We start from the raw sequence: 18,249 nt of genomic DNA on the forward strand, positions 1-18,249 counted from the left end.
TTTTGACAAAAAAAAAAAAAAAAATAATGCAAATGCTACAAAACAGAAGGGCGAAACGAGCGTACGAGGGAAATATAAACGCGTCATAAAGTTGCAGGCTGATCTCGCGCGAAAAACGGGCGGTTCGCGCTTCTCATCGTGCCTACCCCTTTTTTCTTTCTCGTTGACTGGAACGGGGTTTTATTCCGACCGGGGATGGCTGCCTCAAAATTAGATTCGAGAAAAGTATTTAACTTTCGATCAGATGCGGCTTCTCGATTGGCGTAGCAGAAACAAAAGGGTCCCGAGAGCCAGCTAGTTTCGACCATTTGTTTCAATTACATAACATGCTCGAGACATTCGCGCGTGATTTGCTGTTCCGCAACGCCATTTACTGGTCATCGCTGAATTATGGTTTCCCAACAGCCCCATATATATCCTATCAGATCCCTATAGGCTCGTTTTCCAGATACGATTACAGTTTTAAAACAAATTCGACAGTTATCGTAATCCTCGTCGATCCGGTTGGGGTAAAAATGCACGTTGCGTGGGATGTGTTTCACGCGCGGTTTCAACAACGGAAATCCGATTGCGTCGAACAATCGAACGCTATGCTTTTTTCTTTCACAGAAAAACGAACAGATCAGGATTTCGCGCGCGAACCCATCCCATTACCGATTATCGTAAAGCTGCTAATTGAATGTTATATTCAATATATCCGCGAATTTGTGCATACCGATATTCCGTTTTATTTCTGGTATTGTAGCAACTTGAGTTCGACGCTTTTATGGAGTGGCTCGCGAAAGTATTTGAACATTTATCAAATCTTTTATTCATATGTTGCGAATGTTTTATAAAACATTTTATGAGAAATTTCATTAGTGTTGTAACAAGACTGATCGAAAAATTATGAAAAATATTGTTTAATGTGAATTTGTTTGACGTTTCTGTGCAATGAGATAGAAATACGTGGTACGATGTCATCGTAGGAATATAATGTATTTGATATTCAAATCTTGCGCACTGTGAATAACATCCAGCATTCCTATTTATACAATTAATTTGCACATCATAGACGCGATGCTCATGAGATACCGCGTACAGTGCAGAATCGAATTAATATAAAGTTCGTTTCATTTAATACGATATAATTGCATTTAACAGTAATTACAATTTAATCTATAAATCTAAATCCTTAATATTTTACCATTCAGCTTGCACATACTGCATTGCATACTAAATAACTAAATGAATATAACCGAAATAACATTCTTCAAAATATTCTTCAACTATATCTATCTATACATTGTTGCATATATATTTCGGTACTTCAAACCGATATTCCAGTTGATCTTTGGCAGTATCTATTTATTGTTAATAGTATCTAACTCGGCTGCATTCGTCGAAACGGTATCATTCTCGCTAAATATGGTTCCATTATCTAATATTGAAAGCAGTCGTCCCAGCGGCAAATCGACGCGAAACGGGATCAAATGAAAAGTGCTAATTAAGCGGTATCGGCGCTGAGCACTGAAACAGCATTTTTAGATTATCCGTTCTCCGTGACGTCCATTTGCCATAATCATTACAAACGCGATCAAACGCAAAGCAACGAGGCTGAGCTGCGCGTTATCCGCGTCCCTGTTCCCAGACTACAGTTTTTCCCGATGCACGCGTATTAAAGACGAGGCATCGGCGGAGCGGTGAAATAGGGTGAATCCGTCGTCAGATGAACGACACACGGCGATGCATATTGCGACTGGTAATATACGCGCATCGGCCTCGTTTCTACCTGAAAGCGCACTGCTGTTTGCACGGCCGCTGCATTATACGTGTGAGTGCACACGGACTTCGGCGATTAATTAGATTGCTGCTAACGCGGTGCATCAACGAATTGTACACAATCAGAGAGAGAGAGAGAGGGGAGGGGAGAAAGAGAGAGAGAGAGAGAGAGAGAACCTGATCCGCACCTTCATTCCTGTACGTTCTCTCTGTACTTTTTGCCCCCGATGCCGATTTTCAGCTACTTTCCTCGATCGTCTACGAACGCGCATAATACATTCATATACATTCTCGTTCATAAATATGGAATATTTATATAACACCAGGTGTATCTTGCCGATAATTTAGTAATCGAAATTAATGAAATTTTAAAACATGAATTAAAACCGACTCGATTGATATTTATTTATCTTTATTAATTTTTAACTCTGTAATTATAGAAGAATGTGGATAAAGGATTGTCCAGTTAACGGTATTTTTGCACGCTAATTTCAGACACTCAATACTTTCACGCTGAAAACTCAAAATCTCACCTTGAATTATTCACCCCCGAATTATTCACCCTCGAATACAATATATCACGCTTCAGATTATTTTCAAATAAAATTCTTTTCCGATTTTCACGACCATCCTAATGTTTTCCCGTTTTCCTTTTTATCTATTGTGATATTCTTGTTGAACCTTTCCCGTGCGCTCGAGTTCGACTTTAACGCGAGTTGTACCGTCTGTTTCCACAAAATTCTCCGCAACTCCTATTTCCACGGGCTCTGAACTTCGATTACCGTCTCAAGATGTTCCCCTTTGTTTCTGTATTTCGATTTCTATTAGTATTACGTCTCTGCACCTGTCTTCCGGCGGCAACCGTTCTCTCGCGCGTTGCGCATTTCGAATTCCATTTCTCTGTCCCGTTCCTTCTGTTTCCGCAATTCTCGGCACCGATGCCGGAATCTCAATTCCCGGGCCGAGAGTGGTAAAGGAAACATATTAACGCGGACGATGTAATTACTGTGACTTTTCGAGCGCCCTCTTTGCTCCGCGAATCTACGATCAGCTCGTTTCTTTGAAGGGAAATATCTCTTCGTGGCGTCTCTTCGTTACTTTGAAAATTCGTGAAAGCTCATATCCCTCGTGTATTTGTTCGAAATTCATCTCGTTTATTCACAGAATTTATGCATTTGCTCCAACGTTACCTTTCGCTTGGTACAGATCAAATTTTCATTCGTTGATACGTAATCCGAAACGTTGATACACCGTAAATAGAATAAAAACATTCTTACGACAAAAAGTCGATGGCAGATGCAAGAACAATACAGTAATATGCAATTATTGGGGAGGGATCGTTACCGTAACATTTTCCTCCATAATTCAACGGTAACTATTGGTCCGAACGAAATACGATTAAACACGAGGAAAATCAGAGTATTACGATTGAGAGAACAATTAAGGTGACAAAGGATTAGTCGATGAAAGCAATTAAGGATTCTCCTCGCCCAGAAACGGCCAAAAACCTACTTCCATCGAATTTAATCCGCGAATGTTTCTCGGGAGTTCTTTGTTTCGTAGAAAAAGGACGAAGAATGAAAAGAAAGAGTAATTTCAAGTAAAATCTGTGTCACGCGACGTGCTTAGCGTTAAATCAGACGATTGCATGGTTGTTTGAAAGGTTGGCGAACGAAACGTCGTCGTGTCTTGCGAAATAGGTATTACGATTCTAACGCTATTAATTAAAGGGACGATACAACGCTGATAAGAAAGGAACTCGTAATTATTCGCAAGCTGATGCTTTAATAAACTTATGCTCGCGGCCTGTAATCATAATTAGTCAAAGCACAGCTACGTGTTTCTTGCAACAGACGCGTGTAGCACGGCATTTAAGTTCAACACAATTCGCAAGTAGGTAACTCGTGCGCACGTGTGTCAACATCTCGTTTCCGCTTTTCCATGGGTATTTAAAAATTTGCTAACTCTCGCTGCAAGTTTCTGCAATTTCCACTATCCAGAGATTCTCAGATAAAATTCTCTTGATGTACCAGGTTCGATAAGATAGGATTATCTGTGTCGCAAGGATATTTGAATCGAGCTAAGTAATTTCCCTTGTAATTCAGCAAATTCGGTTATGAATTTTGTAATGCTTCTTGGTTAGATCTAAAGTACACAGAATTTTCTCATTCTCCCTTTATTATATTAAAGACTAATGGTGTCCCGTGATATACTAATAGTATCTCAAGTTTGATTATTCTATACAAAGTTCAAAATTGAATCTTGAAACGTTCGAGCTAAGTTGGATAATTCTACTATATCGTTAAACTCGAAATTCAACGACAAAGGATCGAATCAATGATATACTTGGTGAAAAAGATGCCTCTCTGGTTAAGCGTAGAATTTGAACGCGTATCGCTTTGAAGGTTTTCGAGTAAGGGAATCGATAGATATGATTTCCTTGGAAACGAGACAGGCTCCCTGATGGAATCGATTCGTTCTCGTTAGCGGCGGTTAAACGACCGTCGATTGGAATATCGGCTTAAAGTTGCTCAGTACCAAACTTCTTTCATTAAACTTGCGAGAATTCACATCCGCTCGTTCAACCCTGTAAGGAAATCCTTTCGGATCACACAAAGCGACAAGGAAGTTCGAAAATTCGCCCCAAACCGCGACAAATTTAAATAGCGAGGCAAACGAGCCGTATCATTATTCGGTCGTCGCTGGCCCTTCTGGTGACATTATAAATTTGAACGCGACCAAAGGCCACGAGAGACCGATGGAATCCAATTACGAACCTGCTAACGAAATTATTGCAAGAGGGATTAACGCCACAAACGTGTGCCAAGGTGTGAACTCTTCGTGTAAACGTTTCTCATGGAGAAGTCGCCAGAATCGTCGACACGGTGGCAAGTGTTATTTTTTTACTCGACGTCGCGCTAACGCTCTTTTATCCGACAACCATGTACACGTTTTCTTTCGCTTGCAAACTGTTATGGCTGAAATCGAAGCTTTAGCCGAACTATAAAGTTGTTGGCTACGAGCCCAAGCTCCTTTTAGGCGGCTCGTAACACGACTGAATTATACCAACTCTACCTCTGGTTCTCGAGAGAGACGCGTCATCTCTTGCGACTTAGTTTCTCGAATCGCGACTCACGCCACGATCCACCGAGGTTAACGTGTTCCGTGACGCGTCGGTTATCGATGCCACATGTCGAAGCTTATGTTTAAACTTACGTTTTATGGAAAAATAAAATCACCACATACCTTTTGATTCCTAATGTATTTTAACGAATTTCCTTCCACATACTTTGCGGATAGAACCGATTTTCTCATTTTGAATACTTCACTTTTTCTTTTCCGCTCTTTTCCACCTTTTCTAAGCAACAATTTTCGGCAAAATTTATTTAGGTAATACATTTCTATGTATTAACGATTAACGCTACGTGTCATCCGTATCGTCATCGCTAGCTGCACGAGTGTGTAAGATAAAGACAATAAGACAGATTACATTAAGAAAATTATAATTTTATAAAGTAAAGACAGTCGTGTATATTTTATAGATCAAGCCTTTTGTTTGCAATATAATAACTTTTTAAATTCTGTAACCATTAGACAATATAATTCATCCAACAAGTATAACGAGCATGCTATACACGTCACAAAATCTTCTAGAGAGTGATAACGTGCTTTTCTAGAGAAAATAGAACAGGTCCAAGTAATTATATTTTATGCTTCGTGGTCTCGGACACTCGATCCAGTTTTTTCTTCGTTCAACGGTTTATTCCATCGGAATATCGGATCAACGATCCGCGGCATCGAAGTTCTTTCATTAAACTTGAGAGGATTCAGTCGCCTCCGTAGATCCCCCGAGGGAATAACGCGTCGAAGGATCGATAAAGTTACCGGTACCGAGACAAAGAACGGTTTATGGCGCGCATAATTTCCAACCCTCGATCCTCTCTCTTCGGTCAAGCCTCGATTTCTCACGAAATCGCATGCACATCGCGAACTTTGCCGCTTATCCGTGACACGCGAATTTTTCCTTCTGTCCGACACGCGTTCCCCGAGCTATCTCAACTTTTTGCGTATTCTGCCACATGTAGCATAGTATTCGCATCTGCGATCATTCGTAGCGTTCGTGCGATCGCTTTGACGCGAAATTGGTCGACGAAATTTGGAACGATTCCAATTTGAAACGACCAAGCTGAAAGGAAATTCGTAGGGGAAAGTAATGAGAATTCGAGGCGAGTATATGGAAAATACAGAGGCTCGCAAAATTCGAATATTTAACGCGAGAAATTTTTACAAATGCGTTACGTACGTAGTACCAAACTTTTTGCAATTTTCAACGATTATATTAGTAAGATTCGAAAGCAATCACTTTCTTGGGACAGAGAACGACGTAATTTTGAAATAAGAACGCGGTGCAATTAATGGAAACAGCAAACGGAACTTCGATGGTAGATATTTCTAATAATCACACAACGATTGATTATATTTTTGCTCGAGTGGGCTCGCATCGTGCAGTTCCACGATAGCTAGAATTTTCGCAAAAAGCTGGTTCGCATAAAGTGGTTCCAATTGAAAATTACTGCGTGCTGCTCGCGACTATTGCGTTATCGATAATCAGAAATCGGTTCTATCCATCATTTCCGAGAAGAAAGAAGAACCGGTGAAAAATCTCGGTCAGGCGGAAAATGAATTTATCGTCGTTATACATCTATGAAAACGAATAGGATTTACATTATCGAATCAGCCTAGAAAATTACGATTAACGATGCGACATTGATATAAACGCAAATGCTGTATGGAAGAGTACAAAGCTCAGTTTAATTAACAATAGCACGACTGGTCCATAGGAGGACAATCGGAACTCGCACAGTGGATTCTGTGGAGTGTGCAAAAGCGTGCAATCATAAAGGCAACGACCAATAGGGGCGTGTAACACGGGGAGAAATGCAGTTGTCGTTCAACGCCAGGGCGAAAAGCAACAATATGTCTAAGTGCCAACAGCCAAACGCTATCGTAAACATCGATCTGCCAACGTCCAGCGGTTCCCCTCCTGATATCAATTTTCCACCAACGATTCGCTGTCGTAGACAAATGTCGAATTTAAGAAACCTACCAAAACGAACAGCCTCCATATGGGTCGCATTTATGCAAAAGTTACATATATACTTGAGGATGCTTTGCAGAGTATGTAAAGAAATTAATCAAACCAATACTCTTCGTATTAAAAATTATTGATCGATAATAATCAGGTAAATACGAAGGTTTAGAAATGTGACTATTGAAGAAAGAAGATGAAATTGATTCGTCTTCCCTTCATTAACGGTTAGGAATACCAGGATTTCTCTTTTCTCGTGTTTGTCTTATAGGTACCTACACTTGCTAAAGAAATTATACAGAGACGATAAGCGACGATAGCGACGTCACTTGAAAAGTAAAGTAAACATCGAAGGAGGGAAGACAAGAATTGATAACGTAATCAGCCTCATTTTTTGGCGCAGATATTTCAACGAATTCAGCGGCGAGTACCACGTGGGAATACGCCTCACGTTCATGGATATTAAAGGCGGCATAAATATGAAAGTAAGAAACGAGGGCCAGCCTCAATTGCGTTTCTACGAACGATGAAAAGGGGAAAAAAATTTGAGTGGTCGCCGGAACGAATGCAACAACATAACGGAGCGAGCCCTTAGGCAATCAGGACTTGAACTTTCACCATGCTCTCACTAATTGAACGCTCTACCGGTAGCGAATTGCAAACAAAGAAACGCTTAAATTAAGACTAACAGGCAAAAGCTTTTACAACGACCATTGATATGGCATGTTAATCGAATAATGTTGTCAAATAGAAACGCTCGTATCATTTGTAATTCAAATATTAAAGGAGATTTTCGTTTACTATGAAAGTATTAAACAAAAAGCTTTGGCTCTGCAGGCACAAGACGGTGCTGATAACTTTGTGTACTTTTTACTTTAGAGATCAATGATCGATCAATGTGGCTCATGAATGATACATATATCAATAAGCGGAACTAACTTACGTAAGATACAAATTTGTACGAATTTCCACGCATAAGTACACACGCTGACACACAAATATAGACGTGTATTTTGTAGAAAAAAATGCAACGTAAAACTATAATTAATCGTGCAGTAGAGTAAATAAATTATAAAGCGTAATGGTCGATTACGGCGTCGCAAAATTCGCAGAAAATTCAGAAATTCAAATTTTGAAACTCGAGCGAAATCTTAATATCGTGATTCACGAAAACAACTGAAAAATCTTTGTATACTATCAGTGCAAACGGTTGGTGACAGAAGTGTACCTATTTGAAGAGGGTTTATTACTCGTCTCGATTCAATTCCACGGACAATAGAGAACCACGCGTCGCAATGAAAGGCGTCCAATCCAGAAAACAATTGGTGTTGGTACAAGGAAACGAAGTGATGTTTTATTTGGGAGTGAGCGAGGAAAACTGGCGAGATTGAAGGTACAGCACGGCAGCGTTAGATTGGAAGGTAGCACAGAGCTAGCAATATGTGGCGATTGTCCTCATCTTTCATCGCGCGAGGAATGGTGGACCTCCAGAGTGAGAGAGGTCAAAGGCGAGGCGCGAAATGGAAAGCTCTCCTTGAAAGCTGTCGCCGGAAAATAGATACAGGTCGCTTATATACGACCCAGTTCCTCTTCCGTTTTCATCCCCCTTTTCTTTTTGATCCTTTGCCCGTTCTCTCTCTCTCTCTCTCTCTCTCTCTCTCTCTCTCTATCTTTCTCGTTATTTCGTCCTCTTTTCCTCTCTTTGGTCGTAGACCACGTTTCACGAATCACCGGTTGACCATCCGCCCCGATATGGGTCTTTCAAACTCCTATTTACTCTCTCAGTTTTTTCCTCTCTGAATGTTGCCTGGAATCACGCGAAACTGCATCGCGAAATAAAAACGTATCGACCAGTCTCCAAAGAATTGTTTCCCCTCGAGAGTTCCTTCTTCATAGCTCGTTCCAATTTCATTACTTATACATTACCTCGGGCTTATATCAAATAAACGCGACCACCTAACTTCCTAACGAAATTTGCAAGCTTATCTTCTGCAAGTATTGGAAACTCTTTAAGCACACAATACGATGTTATTAACAAGTTGCTCGTCGACAAGCACCACCGCTTGCAGGAACCTCCATCGAAAATTCTATTCTATCGTGGCCCTGTTTCTTCTTCTTCTTTTTTTGCTAGCTCGATCGATTCAGCACCGATGATTACGATGCTCACGCACAATGAAACACAGGCGAGGACGGTTCCTATTTCTCCTGTATTTTTTCTCATTTCTCTGGCTGTAAAATCTAAATGGACTTTGGTCACGGGCTATTCGATAATCCACGAGATTTATCGTATTAATGCATCGCTGATTTCTAAGTAGAAGCAACGAAGATCTCTGGCACCGTTAATAAATTATATCAAACAAAGCCGCGAAACGGAAGAGGAGCAGCTAAATCAAAAACGCTCGAGGAACCGCTCAAAGGCTCAAACTCAGCCGATGGCAGCGAGCCATCGAAATGAAAATTATGACGGCACGAACGAGCTTCCGCCTCCTCCGAGATAAATATTAGTCGGAAAACGTGGCTACAATTTCCTCCAGCGGATTATTCGTCTTCGTGTATGATTTATACAAAGTAATCGTGGCAATTAAAATTTGTCATTCCGATTGAATTTATATCGAGACCCGCCATCGTTACATAATCAAATTATTACAAGTACAGCATTCGTCGTAATATTCGGTAAATAAAAGAAATGCTTAGATTCCATTTCTTAGAATTCCGTTTCTAGTCGTATTCGTAAAAATATCATAAGTATCCACGATCTATCGATCGCGTTAAACACCGTACTCGATTCCGCTATAAACTTCGCCGCTGTTACCTAATCAAATTTTCTCTTTGGTTGAACAGGTGCAATGAGCTAATGGCGTAACCGGGAACACGAGGCCCCGAAACCTTGGCCTCGAGTAGCCCGCCGTGACCACCACACCGATCCAGACGATCGCATCGGCGCTCACTAACGTGCCGCCTAAAACACGTCCAAGTACGTGCACGCGAGTGACGTGGTCGTCGTTCGAAACGACGACATGTCTTTCTTGCTTAGTCGAGGCGGCCGAAAGGGGCCCATCATCTGCTTCGTCGGCCTTCTTCTGGTCTTCGCTCTTTATCAGCTAGGCATCATCTGCGGCTCCATGAAGTACGTGCCCACAGCGATGATGGTCGCCAAAGAGGTAAGTCTGTTCGCATTTTATATCCGCTAATTAGGTCATCGTTACAACGAATACGTGTTGTATCGAACTGTTGTTCTCGTCATAGCCTACAAAATAGATGAAAACTTGACGAGTCGGATCGTTGGAATTGAATTATTTTAAAGGGAACCCCTCGAACAAACAGCATTCGAAAACTTTTCTGGAAATTTCTCCACCACGCATGAAGTTATTATCGTATTGACGATTTACGAGCGTGCCTCGACTACGGAGCCAGTAATTACGAATTAGTTTTATCCCAGTTTTCGCGAAATTGTCGTGCAAACAGTGGGTACGTGCCGCAGTCGGAGCCAGAACAATCGTCGGTGCCTGAACGCCTAGACAAACGCGTGTTTCCGCCAACTTTGTCTCCCCGTATGTGTTGCTACGATGAACGAAATGCCAGAATTACATGTTTTATCGAACAGTAAGGATCAACTGACCATGGTGTGAAGAAATTTTATGTGGGGAACTCGGTGGAAAACGAGGTGGGATTTAATGATATTTGTATACTTCACAGTTGGATGCTAAAGATGAAAGGGCTGTTTATCTATGAGCACGAAATATTACGGGTTCTCGTAAACCAGTTTTTCCCATTTTCTCCGTGTAGAGTTACGTTATTAAATAATAAACGACTCTAGTCGGAAATGAAAATAGTTTTGCAATTTAAAGGTTTGATTAAAAGTCCTCGTACGTGGTGTGTAACGTTTTAAATTTATGTACGATTGATTTAACTTTAAATATAGCTTACGATGAATTCTATATATTTCCACTGCTGATGTTTTACGAGATCTTTAAGTTAGACTGAAACTCGATCATAAATTTGAAATGATCTTTGGGCGGCCTTAATGTCATTGACGCGATCTCCACGATCGTCTCGTTACCTTCGAATGAATTTAAGGGTCAATAACGCAACCTACGAGACCTTCAAATTCACTTCTACCATCTCACCTTCCATTCTCGTCATTATGTTCGCATCGTCTTATATCATCGTATTCCCCAATCCAGTATATACAAATCTGCCGTGTTGAATCTAATTTGAATAAAAAATACTCACGCTACGAGTATAATCCTGCGAAATTTTCGATGATTTAATAACAATAGATCAGTCTCGTCGCGCAAAGGGAAAACGGTGGTAATCCAATAGAAATTATTGCGTAACTAATAGTCTAAAGAAACGAACTTCCAGTACGACCGCTGAGGCATGAAGTGGGTCGTAGGTCGTTTTACAGTGTTTCTGCGAGTTCCCCGAGAAGATTTTCAATGGAGATCCGGGTTGGAATTAGGCGAGACGCAATTATAGCATCGTCAGTCGGATTTTATCGTGCGAATTAACCGCGTCCCAGTTGTTCCTTTCCTTATACCCGGTCGTTGTCTAGGCCCGTCTTCAACGCTGCAGAAATTAAATTTCCTCCAACTTTTTGTTTTACCACCCGAAAATTCCTCTCTAATTCAACAAGAATGCAATGCTCGTACATAAAACTCTTTATATCCGCCTGGCAGAAACTTTATTCGTTTTGCGATTCTTCCATTCCCCCACTGAGAAACCGCTTTAACTCGTCGATGTTTTACCAAGCGATTCCTTCCATTCAACGTGCGTAATTCAACGTTCGAGTAAGACAGTAAAGGCTCGCGCGATTTTCACGCCATTTTCTCACAAGAGGACCGTGTTTACCTCGTCGCACGGATGTCCGGTAAAATCAAGGAACTTTTAATCGAATTTTCAACGGTGGCGCATTATGAAAGCAATTAATTAACAGGGGCAAGGGTCAGGATGATGAGATAGGAGAGAAAATCGATCGAACGACGAACAACGATGGAACAACGAACGCTCCTGGCCTCTATAGTCTTCGTAGAATTCGAAAGAAAAACAGAAGACATACACACGGTGCATTCTAATACGTGATTCTTGCGAAATTCCAGGTCAGTTGCCACTGCTTTGACAACCGTAGCACGCGTCTCTATGCATAGATTACGAGGGAAGTCGGAACGCAACGGGCGCTATGAACTCATATTGTGGGTTCCGAGAGGACAGAAATTTCCTTGGAACTTCGTTTATGCCGTGGAAAGTTTGAAATTGGATTTTTGTTCGTCGAAATTAGTCGCGACGAGAAATACGTCAACCGACGTTACTTCGCGCCGTCATTCTCCATTTTCGTCGAAGTAAAAAAGGCGAAAAAGAAACCGAGAACTAGCAAGAAAATTGCGGCTTAGCCTCCGATGTGGGTTTATCCGACTAATTACTCTGTCATAATCGCGAACTCCTGCCTTTTAACCGATCTTTCGCTGAGCAGAATGAATCGATTAATCGAGTCCTATTATCGGCGTGAAAGTTTTCCCTCTCCAATAATCGATGAGACACGTCTCGAAGACGCGTTTGACTTAATAAACGATTAGCATAAGCTGCCCTCTTCGTGGGGAAATTTTTTACGCCTTGATTTACATGCAGTCAGTGGCTCGTGAAAGTATTTGGACATTTAGCATAAAAATCTTTCGTGTGTATATCGTGTGCGTTATATAAAACATTTTGAAATTCTATCGGCACTGTTACGGGACACAAATGTCGCGGTTATATTGACCAAATTTGAAATCAGCCTGGAAATTTATATCATAATGGTTACAAAAATATATTTAATAAGAAATTTACACGAATAGCCATCTTAAATATACTGCGAACGTTAAAGATGGTGGACCTGCTGAATATCGAGGCTTCTTAGTAGATGGTATTTCTAATAATTCATCCTTTCTCGACAGGTGAATAAAAAAATCATTCTTTCAAAACCTACCTCTCGAGAGATATCAAAGAGTTGTTGAAATTAAATTATAAGATAATATTTCCATTTTGCTGGCTTCGTTCTTCCTACGGGTCCTTTACTTATTAAATTTTCTCTGCAAGAGAAAAGAACGCACCATCAGAGAAAATAATAGAGGACGAAGCAAAGAAGAGGAATAGAACGAAGCAAGAAATTATCCTTTGGGTTGCGCAGAGAGGAGCGGAAGTAAATCAAATTTTGAAAACGTGCGATAACCAACGATAACCCAGCGATAAGAGGAAACTTTCTAAAGCTCAGACACTCGATCCGCTGGTTGTACGACACAGATGCGAAAAATCGCTTGACGACGAGAACAGCGCAGAATGTTCGCCGATTGATAGTACTCGCTAATTGTTTCGTTAGCAAACGAAAGAATGAACGAAAATAAAACCGAAGCGGCGAAACTTTTTCTCGTCGCGACTGTTATAACGAGGAACAAAGAGATTCCCGTTAAAGGATGCACTGTCATATTAAAACGTAACGTAAATCCTGTAGATAATGTATCAGAAGCACGAACTTTAAAGGGAACTCGACAGCGTGTGCTTGATCCGACCGGCAAACAGCTTGGTCTAGTGAAAATGGCAAAGGAAATGTTGCGTCTTTCTAACGACCAGATGCACTTTCCTTACCAGGGCTTTATTACTTTCACATTTCTCCTTCAAATAAAAAAAATCGACGTTCCATTATCTTACCGAGGGAAATATGTGCCCTTTTCTAATATCTTCATGAAAATAAAATAGCTGCTACCCCTTGAAATAATTAAGAGAATCTTATCATAAACAATTCTATCGTATCGATCAAGGGAATTTCAATACATCAATGAACAAATATATTGAAACAGTAATTCCATTTCTAACTTGCTATTTGAAAGCTCAAGGGAAGAACGAGTAATATCTACCTATAAAAGAGCGTTCCACTAGCAACGGAAATATTATCATTGATTTTACTAACGTCAAAGAAGATTCTCGAACTGATAGTTTCGAGCAATTTAATTAAATCGTCCACCGACATGTGTACAGCACGACAGTATTTCCGGCACAGATCATATAGAAACGGGGCTATTCGTGTTAAAAAAAAAAAAAAGAGAGAAAAACGTTAGAACGCTTCTGCTGATTCGTGTATCCAGCGTTAAACGTGTCGCTCGTGGAAGAAAAGGGGGTGGAAGGCGTGTCCCCGTGAAGAGACGAAATCGCGGTTGTTCGCCTCGAAACTTTCCGCCAACGCGTTCGACCTTTCTACCTTTTTGCGAGAGTTTTCAGAGCACGCGCGTCGCGACGTCGACCAACCAGAGAGGATGGGAAAGACAAAAGAGAACGAGAGATGCAAGAAGATGCAACATGCGTGAATACGTGCACGCTCGAATCAGCGAGCATAGTTGTATTCGTAGGTTCCTGGCGGGAAACGCGCGCCGACGGAAGAGAAACGAATTTCTGTCAGACTCACCACCCTCCGCGCAACATAAATCGCGTCGGTTGAGCTTCACGCGTACTTTTCCTCCGTGTGCTTCGATGCTAAAAGCAAAAGAGAATAGGAAGGCCGGCTGACGGCAGGCCGAACAGCGAAGCCACCACTGTTACCCGAGAAATGCTAATTGCGAAATGTAGTTTTTTCTTTCTTCTCATTTCTATTTTTTTTTTTTTTGCTTCTCCGTTTTTCCCGTTGTTCTTTTTCTTTCTTCTCTCTTTTTTTTTGTTTTCAACGTCGACCTCTGACAACGATGTCTGGCGCGCGAGAAAAAAATCGTAACGCGAGCCAGCCTAACAACACCCCTTTGTTCAAAACAAGAGCTTATTTTACAGGGGTAGATGAGGGATCGCGATGGAATCATCCATCTACCTTAACCTTCTGCGATCCACCACGGCAACGTTCCTTCCCTGTTCTGTTCAGCCTTCGTGATCTTCTTTTATTTATATCTATTTCTCGTATCCTTTTATTGTTTAGAATAGGAACATCATCCAGGTATCTGCTTTTTCTTTATTACCGAATCCAGATTACCAAAATGAAACCTAAATCGACATTACATTTACTCACAACGCGATTACACGCAGAGTGTTAAAAATATAATTCGAAAACTAAGTGGCGGCTATACGTATACGGAAAAATTACTCGGTACGTTGATCTTGACAATTTATTTCAGGCTCATTAAAATCGGTCGAGATATCTCCTATTGTAAATAAGTGTTACTTCTTTTTTTCTCGTTTTTCATTTAATACTCGGTACTATTGCACAGCTTGTATGCATATTATCATTTATTGTTTTTCTCGGCCGTTTAGACAGATTTATTTACGCGATCGTAACCAATGTTACAGCGCGATCGCAGCTGTGATACACGCGAGTTGCGGGTCGTAACATCAATTGTTCCAACGATTGTTCATTTGCATGCCGGTGTAATTTTAATCGCGCAGCTAATTAAACCGACGATCGCTAAATTTTGCCGCGCGTTGCACGTCAACCCCGACATCCAGCCGTATTTTCAAAAGTACAAAAGTCGCTAGACACTCGAACAACCGTGTGCAAAGTGTATTTTTCATCGCCTCGAAAACCACCGACGCTACCCTTTGAATTTCAAAATGCGGACACCGCTTTCACCTCTGAAAGATACGACCGTGTTTCCAATTAACCCGCAATTAATTATTTTTATCGCGGAGTGCCGCGATCGATACAATAATTAAGCCAATATAACTACCAATTAGAACGTTAATTGCTAGTTTTTATTAGAACCTGGTTGCCGCCTAAAGCATAAATTCTACGGGCAGCGTTTCAGACGCCAGTTTATTCGACCTTTTCAAATAAAAACAGGGGAAGATACAGAATGCCGGGCAAGAAACGACGTAAGTTATTTGTTGTAGCGCACGAAGACGAAAAAAATATACATTGAAATTCGTATTCTTTGCGAGATCTAGTTGGAGCACCTAAAATACACGCGCACCGAGAAGTTTCAAGCATGTCAAAAGAAATAATGACTCGCTTAAATAAACCATTTTTAATTAATTGAATTAATTATTTACATTAATTAAATCATTCTTAAAAATAATGTACGAAAAAGTTTGTCTAATCCAAAACGCGAAGTATCTCCAGCTACGCCTTTAATTAGTATTAAATTCGGTTAATTTTGAAGAGAAGAGTCACGTGTAGATAATGCGTGATAAAATTATATCTAGTAATTTAATTTCAATTTGTACGCCACATAAATGAAGAGTAACGGGCATAACATTTATTAATAATCATGCAAAATAGATGGACGATTCGATCAAACGATAAAGTTCTTCGTATAATGTTCGCTTAATCGAGTCCGAGCTAGTTGGAATATTATCCTATTTCGCATTGATTGCGGCTAATTAAATCCTATAAAATGTGCTGTTAATTTTACCGTTCGTCAAAAGAGGCTATCGTGAAATTTATCGCGAGTCATTAACGTGGTCGCTTTACCGAGAACGAAATTTACCTTGTGAAAACATTTTGATAAACTATCGATCTGCGTCTCTCCGATCGCGAAATTTAGGTGCAACGCAACCGTGTACATAAACAGCGTAGAAATTGCCGCTAAACATAGATCGAAGTCACTCTCTCCCTTAGATATAGCACAATGTATGATGTAATTTTTAAGTTTGTAATATCCACAGGTCTAAGTAAAGAAAGATACTCGAAGATAAGAAAATAAACGAGAAAAGATCGAACTTGAGAAAAGTACAAACTTCGTAATAGCAGGCGAGTGGTTTGAACTTTTTCACGATCGAATCGTCATCGTTTCGGAAAAGAGGTGACGATTCCTTCGTACAAAATTCAAAGCGTATCGATCCTAGTTCGAGGCTTACGAAGTATCATCTTCGTAAAGTTCGTTCGTTAGGCGATATTGTAGGACAGGGGAGAAACTCCTTCGTTGCCGAGGTTTAATCAGACTCGCATAATTTTACAAGAAATCGTTCGACAAACTGCATACATGCACATGGCTAGCAGAAACTTCTCGATCATTCGCCGAGCAACTACTATCGTCTTCGCTAACCAACACCAAACCAAACAAGAAATTATCGTCTATCTTTATCGCTGTTATACGGGAATCTATGTTTTATCAACGCTTTCTAAAAATATGAAACCGAATTTTCCTGCATGAACGAGTAAACTTTTTCTGCGCAAAGTTACTGGACCTTAAATATCGGATTTTACGTGTTCTGCTCTTAAAATAACCATCTCTGCTTTAATCCTCTGTTTTAATTATAATCCCGTTGTAAAATAAGAAGAAAAACAGTTCTGGTCGTGTATTTCGATGGACGTAAAAATTGAAATAATTAATTCACGATCCTCGCTGATGAATCGGTTATTAAATATAAATATTAACGACGGGTATATTTTTCAGAAATACGTGGTGGGCCCGTTCGATCACAAGAGATACGCGTACGATCGCTACATGCCGCTAATTTTTATCGGTGGCGTGCCACGATCTGGCACTACCTTGGTACGCGCCATGCTCGATGCACATCCCGATGTCAGGTGAGTTCCATACACCGGAAAAATCGCCAATTATCGGCGGATACGACCGACGTTGAGTGTTCTTGGTCAACATTATCGTCAAAAATCAATCCATCGTTCGAGTATTTTATACACGGATAATTTTTCATCGACAGGTGCGGACAGGAGACACGGGTGATACCAAGAATCTTACAGATGAGGATGCACTGGCTGAAATCTGAAAGGGAAAATCTGCGTCTTTCGGAAGCGGGCATTTCGAAAGAAGTGAGTATTTTTAGTAGCTTAGATCATTTTATGCAAGCGATTCGTCTATACGGTTGATCAAAATAGAGTCTTTTGAACGACTCATTCGATATTAAAATCAAATAAAAAGAGAAAAATTGATAATACGAAGTGATTGGAGCGACGTATTGAATTTTAAAATTATTCCTCGGTAAAATATGAAAAATTTGACATGTTCTTCTCCTGTGATTTTCGTGTCTAATTAACGATGTTAATGAGAAAATAATCGATTGTTTAGGTAATGGACAGTGCTATAGCAGCATTCTGCCTGGAGATAATAGCACGACACGCGGAGCCGGCACCGCGGTTATGCAACAAGGATCCCCTCACTCTGAAGATGGGCTCGTACATTCTCGATCTCTTCCCAAATGCCAAGTTTATCTTCATGATCCGCGACGGTCGTGCCACCGTGCATTCCATTATCTCGAGAAAGGTATGGCCCGATCGAAGGCTTCGACCTCCGCCCTGTCGGCCATTCCGGCTGATGTATGCAAATTTATCCCACTTCATTCGCGAATATTAAAATGAGACGTACTCGTCGGTACAAGCGAGAGCGAAAAAAGAGGACGAACAGGAATTTACGTATTTCTTTTATGCAAAACAGAATGAATCGAAACGAGATGTAATGGCAGCATGTAAAATCATGCAAATCCAAAAGCAA

At 40.6% G+C, this 18,249-nt stretch overlaps 1 protein-coding gene across 3 annotated transcripts in view; it reads left to right on the forward strand.

Annotated features, from left to right (window-relative positions):
* Positions 1-18,249, forward strand: part of LOC100745484 (protein-tyrosine sulfotransferase) — a 184,398-nt gene that overhangs the window by 163,814 nt on the left and 2,335 nt on the right. For all 3 annotated transcript variants that reach the window (XM_024364867.2, XM_012380859.3, XM_033318742.1), the window contains 4 exons: positions 9,692-10,011; positions 17,194-17,327; positions 17,462-17,570; positions 17,827-18,021. In XM_024364867.2, the coding sequence (XP_024220635.1) occupies positions 9,868-10,011; positions 17,194-17,327; positions 17,462-17,570; positions 17,827-18,021 (582 nt within the window). In that variant the 5' untranslated portion in view covers positions 9,692-9,867. The remainder of the gene's footprint in view (positions 1-9,691; positions 10,012-17,193; positions 17,328-17,461; positions 17,571-17,826; positions 18,022-18,249) is intronic.

Source organism: Bombus impatiens, unplaced genomic scaffold (genome assembly GCF_000188095.3).
Source record: "Bombus impatiens unplaced genomic scaffold, BIMP_2.2 scf_0113, whole genome shotgun sequence".
Classification (NCBI taxonomy): domain Eukaryota; kingdom Metazoa; phylum Arthropoda; class Insecta; order Hymenoptera; family Apidae; genus Bombus; species Bombus impatiens.